Below are 8,741 nucleotides of genomic sequence, written 5' to 3'. Positions count from 1 at the left end.
ACAGTATGTCTTCCGATCGTGTTCTTCACTAAACTGTTGTCTCATGCAATGTACAACTCCCGCTAAAATCTCAAGACAGCAGCAACACAGTGTATAGACTGAACAGTTTCTGATTAACCTATTACTCTAACACGGGAAAATATAGAAATATTTCAATCTCCATTTTTCACCAACATCACTCTGATTACTAAATTAACTATTGTAGCCCTTTTCCCCAGTTATTCACATAGGGTATGGCAATACCCGAACCGACTTCGTTTTTTAAGGAGTGTTCATATTATTATGATAGAGTTGATGGCTCTGTATATACATATATATTGTGCGTGTAAGTTATCAATCTCTCATAGATTTCTTTGACTGCAAAGCTGGATTAATTCATTTGGGATTCTTGGACAAAAAATAAATGTTATATATAATCTTGTTAAGAAAACATGATATAATTTCTGTATAGATATTCATTTCCGCCTCTTACATAGGTAATATGTATCACGATTACTTTGTTCAAATAGATCTTTCCTGGAAATAAAAGTTGATGTTTAAATTTTGACCTTTATGCCTCAAAAAGTTCTTTCTGTGTCTCCAACACTAGCGTTTCTAGGACATTTTATTTGCGGAGGAGGGAATAGTAAAAAATAAAAACTTTCATGTAAATGGGATATTAATGGTTTATCTATTACTTTATTCAGATTCACCGGCCCCAGTGTTATGTGGTGGACGAAGCACAGATAGCCTATTGTGTAGCTTTGTGCTTAAGTTAAAAACAGATTATTATTCTATTGTTAAGGACAACTTAGTGACTGAATCTTCTGTATGTTTAGATTTTATTATATACTTCTACATTGAACACACCTGTAAATTTCAGTTCATAGTAGCCCGCTATAAGGAAATATTGGGGTCGATCAAATCCCCACTAGTTAAGATCACTTCGTTTGATCATTTTCTCAAACAAGTCTCATCGTCTAAAAACGTTATTATTCGCAATAATGATATTTATTTAAATACCGAGAATACCAGCTTAAAAGCGTACTCTAGTGGATGTTTTTATAAATTTGATAATATGGTCTAAATACGTTATTCAATTTTTGATCATAGTGAATTAAGTGAATTTATTAATATAGTGAATTTATTGACTTTTACAAATTACTGATGAACAAAAGTGAGTTTAAATGGAGGAATTCTTGTGCACGTTTGATAATGACAAGGCAATATTTCTTTCCGAAAAAAAAAAAAAAACAACGTTGCATTTATGATGCCATAGAGGTAATTTTATTTTGCTTCACAGCTGGTCACGTAAAACTCAGCTTGAGTGATACTATTTCGTCATTTCGCTCCAGCCTATCTACTTATATGCATGTGTTTAGGAATTTTAACGACAGACATTATTAAAGAAATGTATTATACTACTCCATCCTAGTATGTACATGTGCCGACCTGCGGATCAAAATATACAAAGTTCGCGCATCGATGCCATTAAACACACGCTTCTCACTTTCCGTTTGAGAATGTGTTATAAGAGTACAGTCAATTCCGTTATTAGGTTTAAAGCTATTATAGCAGTGCTTTCTGCTGATTGGCCACATTCCTTATGCGGTCACGCAATCTCGGAAAACTATTGTGGGAGGGGCAAAGTTGAACTCTAATTTGTACAAACTACACATTTGGTTTAAATGCTAGAACTACACAATGGGCCATCTGCACTACATCCAGCGGGCACCGAACCCCAAAATGCAGAGTCGCCCCCCAGTGGCACAGCGGTATGCCTGAGGACTTACAATGCTAGAATCCGGGTTTCGATACCCGTGGTGGGCAGAGCACAGAGAGCCCATTGTGCAGCTTTGTGCTTAATTACAAATAAAATGCAGAGTTATAAGTAACCAACATTACCTCTGATTCAAGGGGTTTGTTTTGAATTTCACGCAAAGCTACACGAGGGCAATCTGCGCTAGTCGTCCCTAATTTAGCAGTGTAAGACTAGAGGGAAGGCAGCTAGTCATCACCATCCAACGCCAACTCTTTTACTAACGAATAGTGGGATTGGGCGTCACATTATAACGCCCCCACGGCTGAAAGGGCGAACAAGTTTGGTGTGACGAGGATTCGAACCCGCAGATTGCGAGTCGAGCGCCCTAATCACCTGGCCATGCCGGCCAATTCAAGGGGACGTACGTGTTTATGAATAACACAATATTTTCAATTATATTTGAGAAACGACCTGATCATATAACCAATAAAAGTTTAATTTACTTAGAATGTTAAGTACATTCACAATGATTACTTACAAATCCTGAATAGTATGGAAGACATGTTATTCTTCCTGTGAAATTTCAGCTGGTAAAAATATCCACCACAATAATAAACAGAAACACATTGATTCAGTACTTATTTTCTTTAATCATTGAATTAGGCTAGGTATTTATGATTAAACAAAGGTGAAAATGGCCGCCAACAGGTGAGAATAAAAACTGCTTGAACTTGTATGAGAGACGTTCGGGGAGGCTGTTTAATGTCGGTTCTGGACAGTTGGTGTACTAGAACCTCAGTGATTGATAACACGGTTCTAGCTTTTGTTAATCAATTCTGGAATTCCAACATATAATTACTTAATATATATATTTTGCAAACCCATTTTTATAACAATATTCCGTGTTGTTAACAATTTTTTTTTAGTATTAACTTAACCTTGTATGGATAACCAATCATTATGTCCTAAGCATATTTAAATTTGATATGTACAAAATAATGTTATACTGTCTTGGAAAATTTCCATTATACAGACGTTAGCAATTACCATATATACATGCAAGTACATTTTTTGTATTTTGCCACAAACAAAGTCATTGCATCTTTAAAAACTAACAAAATGAGTCAATATGATGAATAATTAAAGTTAACAGAAACACTTTTTTTTTTGTTTCCTTCTAGTTAGTGCTCTGACACTATTCCTAATCATTACTTATCAATCATATATTCAATGATTAAGAACATTGTTACATACGTTTGGTAAGGTATTTTGGGAAAACTTTACTAGGGGGCACGATCCCCCATACACAATCCACACAAGATTTTGATTTTAGCTTTCTGAATAAATTTTTATTGCCTAAATTTCATATAGGGGACAGAGGAATGAATAAAAAAATGATATTGTACTCTTGGTTGAAAATATCATACCACACAGAGTAATCATACTTATACTATGAAACAGTAATACCTTCAAAGTATACTTCAATTTTCAAAACTGTACATATATGTATAAAAATTATTATATCAGTCGTTTTTCAATATTGTTATAAACATCTTGCTGTTTCCCATTTGTCTCATCTATGTCTTTTACTTTTATTGAGAAACAAAATTCAGTGCAGTACTTACACAAAGATTGTATCTAAATTTATTTTCATACCGTATTAATAACATATTCAAAGTCAAAAGTTACACAATAAAACCGTTCAAAGAAATAAAAAAATGTTTTTTTTTTGTTCAAAACCAATTTCTCACAAGTACAGAAAAAATTCTTAGGCCTCATTTTAATAACAAATGGATTTAGCGAAAGCCAAAAGATAGAATGATCACATTAACCGTGACAATCGGACAGACGCTGAAATGATCACATTTCTTTTGTAGCTGTAAATATTCATGGAAAGATTAAAAATTAAAAAGGATAAAAACTGGCTGTATTACCTCCTCAAATTACTAACTTTTATGTAGCAGTTTTAATGAGAAAATAGTTTCTTTCAGCTGTGGCTGTCATCAAAGAAAACAGGGCAGCAGTCTTCCAGATATTTGTCTTTCATTAGAGAGAGAGAAAAAGGCTTGTATATATCAACCTTTAAAGTTTTAATAACAAATTAGTGTGTTCTAGATCTTTCATGATGTATAAGATACTGTATATGTATAGCACCTTCCAATTTTTATTAGCATCTTCTAGCCATCAGAGAGAGAGAGAGAAAGGAAAGGCTTATATATAGCAACTTGAATAAGATATAGTCTTCAACATTTAAATATAAATTACCCAGTATCTTCAAGTTCTGGCTTTTATGTGAGAGAGAGAGAGAGAGAGAGAAAAAAAAGCCAATTATTGTGAAATCTAACATACTTATCATTTGGTATACAAATCATCATGGTTTTCATATTATTACACATCATATAAGCAAATATTATCACTTTCTTCAAGAATATTTAAACAAACTTGTGCTCTGTTGTATATAATGAAAGAAAATATGAAAATAACCCCCTCCCAAAAAAAAAAGAGAGAAAAACGCAGCTAAATAAAATATTAAAAAACCCAAAAACAATCGGCTATTTACAACATCCCAACCTTATTCACTAAATATTTAACTCCAGTAAATCACCAAGACAAAAAAAAATCTTAAATCACTTTCAGAGAGAGAGAAAAGTGACCAAAATAATAAGCTGTCTGAAGGGATGATAGTACAACAAATATGAGTTTGGTATAACTTGTGTATATCAGCTATATAGTATTTTGTTAAACAAACATTTTGTATCTAAATAGGAAGATTAAAGCAGTAAGCACATCCACAATATGTATTCTACAATTTTCTAATCTAGAAGAGAAAAGATGTGATGACAGAGATGAATCCAGAACTTTGGCTGGGTTGTATTTCAGGTAAGAACTTGTAGTAGTCGTACGTGTATATACATCTGTGGGGATGTTTAATGTAGGTGGTGATACTTGTAACTCATTGGTTTATAAAGTGGTTCTGGCTTTAGTTAAACAAAGTTTGGAATTCCAGCACGTCATTATTGTATATTAATATTTTGAAGAAAAAACTTCTAAATTTAGTAGAATTATGGGTCCCTTTGTTTGGTTGTTCATTGCAAAGAGGGTTGTAACCTTCTTTTTGGATCCACCCTTGACTTAAAGAAAGAAATAGATAAATATCTAAACGGCAATATTGTTCAACATGAGGAATTCCAGATGGATTATCATAGGTGCAGAAGAGTTGAAATAGTTTTACATAATAATAAAAAAAACAAACTAATTGTCAAATTCCATTTTCATAATACAACTATCTTGTCTAATTTTTAAAAAACACTCTTCATACTAATTAACAAAAACTAGCTTTTAAATTTAAGATAACAATAACTGAGTCTTTTTAATGGACACAAAAAAAACTTTTGTGGATTAACCATCCTCCCAAAAGACCAACATACTTGTCACTGATAATTCCTTTTTTTGTCTGTGAATTTATGGCTTATAGACAACACTCGGTAAAACAAGTTTTAAATATTAAGTCACACATTTAAGAAAATTTAACATTCTGAAATATTATGTTTATATATATCTTATACGTAAGTACCTTTGCTGAATCCTAGGTTTGATTCTATTCTGCACCCCACCCCCCCTCCACAAAAAGGGTTAAAATATAAGATAACCTAATTTCAGGGATGGTTAATACACTTTTCTATGTTTTATTTGTTCCATTCTAACTTGAAACAAGGTTATATTAATCATGTAAATGTTTTAACATCAATTACATTCATTTTTGAAATGATTAAAACAACACTGCACTTCTAGCAATTCTAAAACATTCAATTACTCTAACAAACATTAGAATACAAACAAAACTTCAGAGTGCATATATCACTAAGAGCACATTCAAAATATGTTACACTTTTCTAAAGTATGTTCTCCTAATAAACAAGCACCCATATTGTAATGTAATTGTCACATATAAAAAAAAGCTACAACTGAGAACTTTACTTACCAAACATGAAAGTTTATTAGAATGTGCTACACTAGCAGTGAATGTGTCATTTGTAAGTTAATGTTTATGTCAAAATTGTCCAGGAATGAAATCCAGGTCTAATGTTTGTTTTTTTCAGGTGCCGGTGTTGTCACTACAAGAGCACATGTCCATTATGTAGTGACAGAATATGGAATTGCATTCTTGTTTGGAAAGAATATTCGTCAGCGTGCTCATGCTCTGATCCAGATTGCTCACCCGACCCACAGAGAGTCTCTGGAAAAGGCGGCATTTGAACGTCTGAAGTGCATGCCTAGTCCTTAAAAGACAAACTCAGACAACCTTTAGAAGTATGAAAAGTTTAGTAAACTTTGGTGTTGGGAATATTATAACAATATTTTGATTTTGTCTCGGCTAATAGTACATATGACACATCCACAACACTCATTAAATAGTAAATAATGATTTTTATTTTTAGCTAATCCAGAGTTTAAGAAGTTTGGATGAAATACAACAATGAATCCTACACGTCCCACTATGATTGTTAAAAATCACATTTTAACATTCATGATGCTTCACTTTAGAAGCACTTCAATATAGTATATTCAAAGTGTACAAAGGAGTGAAAAATTAAAACTGAGAGTTAAGGTGTAGAAGTCAGATTATATAATACACTACAGAAACCTAAAACCTTAAATAGATAACAATGCATTCTATACACACATTACAATATGGAACCAAAAGAATAAATACAATGATTAAAAAAGTTATTGTTATTCCTTCACGTTGTTATGACTTGTTCAGGTTCGTAGATTAAAAAGCTGCTACTGATGAGGTCATAAGATAGTTTCTCATTTGCATAGTTTCTAAATACAATGCTGAATTATGGTTTACAATACTGATTGCAATATAACACAATAATAGTTTCCCAGACAACAGAAAGTATAATGAAATTCTAAACAGGTTTTACTAAGTACTCAATAACTAAAATACAATAATTTAGTCCATATTAGTCCACAGCTAAATACATCAAAATATCTTTTAATCCTAAATCCAGAGTAAATAAACAGATCAATGAATTCTGGAGTTCATCACACATGGAAACAGACTTCAGATGTCTAGATAAACAAACTCAGAAAAGCAGGACAGATGTACAATATTTCTAAAAAAGTAATGAATATATGTTAAAGAATGAAGCTTGTCTAACTTATGTATTACTCATAACAAGAAGACAAAAATGTACTAGCCTACATAGTTTTAATGAAAGTAACATACAAACTACAAAATATTGGATACCTATAAAACAATGGCTACTAACTACCAAAATAGATATCTACAAGAAATAAACAGTCATTGAAGCCAAATTTTTATCATGGTGTAGCTGAAACTTCACATTTCAATCATCAAATGTTCCACGGCAAGTCGTCTTAACAAACAACATGGAAAATGTAATTTTTATACTGCAAAAGACAGCAGTAAAACTTATTTCTCATACTTTTTTACATGTTGATGGAAAGACCCAAAATCTATGCAAATTAAACTCTTACATCTGGTCTTGAAACACGTTTTTATACAATTTTTGTTACAGTATTACCAGAAGAAATCTCTGGTATATTATTTTACCAATAAAATCTTAAGATATATGAATCTTGATTTACTACTGTTACTTTACCATTACTGTACTACTATGTTGTTGTTATATTTATTTTACAGAAGTCTCCATAATTATCAACTGTTCTGGATTTACTAATCTTTCCTGGATGTACGCACCTTGCTTGATGAACGCTGTAATCTTGGAATCCCCTTTATTTGATAAGGATGGCATAGCTAGAATAGGTTTGCCAAGCCCATCATGGCAGGTAGCAGCACCCCGCAAAAAGTCCACTTGACCACCAAAGCCTAAACAGACATTAAGAAATTAATAACAGAAAATTATAAAAATACAATTTTTTAATTCTGGATCTCCTTACATGTACATCTTTTTAAATCAAATGGTGACATCCAGGTTTCCTAGTTTTGTACAGTTAACACAGTAAAAAGTACCTGCTTTTCTGAATTAGACAAAATGATTTTAGGTCAACATTTTTATTTTGTTTTTGTGATCTTTTTAATTTGCAGAGTGAGATCAGTAACTGAACATAAAATAAATTCAGTCCTACAATTTCATCCAATATTGTTTAAGTAATACAAGCATCAAAAGTAGATCACACACAACTTAATTTGTGTCTAGATAAATATATGTTGAATCAGAACTTAGATATTTTTCCAACATAAAGCCTGTAAATCCCCGAAATAAAGTTATATTACAAACAAGCAAAATAAACCTAAAAACATTGTTCACTGAATTAATAAAGCAAATATATTATTACAGTCTTCCTTATCAGTAAAAATTTTCTAAATAATCAAAACTTCATCATATTTATTAGCATAAAACATTACAAAACCCACGATCACAACACTGGAAGGTGAAATTACTAACCTGAGAATATTCGTGTACCAATGGAGTCGGATACAACCTGACCTGTAAGGTCAATTTCAATGCAGGAGTTGATTGCCGTGACCTTTGGGTTTGAAGCAATCACAGGAATGCTGTTCACATACTCAGCACCCATCATCACTTAAAAAAAAAAAAAGGGTGGGGGGAAGAGAGTGGTTATTTACCATATTTATTAATAAATATTTTATCAAAGAAAAAGGCAAATAAATCAAATATGTTTGCTGTAAACTGTGGCCCTAAAATAGTACATGTATGATGTATCACACTGCTAACGTTTTTTTGGGTGCAAGGGGGGCAATTGATTCACTGACAGTGGAAATTCTCATAATAAAATAAGTCTATTTGAATTGATCCACTCCAGTCTCATTTACTTAGCTGTTTAGTCTGTTACGTGGATAAACTGATATCAGGTGCAGTAATGACCTCCTTCCCCCTCTGGTAAGGTCGTTTGTTAAAGTTCACAATATTTCATCTAGGACTGTGTAATCTTTGACAGGTTGTTTAGGCAGAGTATTCATAATGAATCTAAGTTTCAAATGGAC

At 32.2% G+C, this 8,741-nt stretch overlaps 1 protein-coding gene across 1 annotated transcript in view; it reads right to left on the bottom strand.

Moving 5' to 3' along the window:
- Nucleotides 1–7,389: 7,389 nt before the first annotated feature.
- The window catches only part of LOC106466413 (4-hydroxybutyrate coenzyme A transferase-like), a 42,501-nt gene continuing 41,149 nt past the window's right edge, over nt 7,390–8,741 (bottom strand). Inside the window, 2 exon segments of the mRNA XM_013926701.2 lie at nt 7,390–7,601; nt 8,182–8,263. Of these exon segments, the coding sequence (XP_013782155.1) occupies nt 7,405–7,601; nt 8,182–8,263 (279 nt within the window). The 3' untranslated portion in view covers nt 7,390–7,404.

The sequence above is a fragment of the Limulus polyphemus genome, unplaced genomic scaffold, assembly GCF_000517525.1.
Source record: "Limulus polyphemus unplaced genomic scaffold, Limulus_polyphemus-2.1.2 Scaffold2251, whole genome shotgun sequence".
Classification (NCBI taxonomy): Eukaryota; Metazoa; Arthropoda; class Merostomata; order Xiphosura; family Limulidae; genus Limulus; species Limulus polyphemus.
The sequence above is the reverse complement of the archived record's forward strand: the minus strand, read 5'-3'. Positions and strand labels throughout refer to the sequence as shown.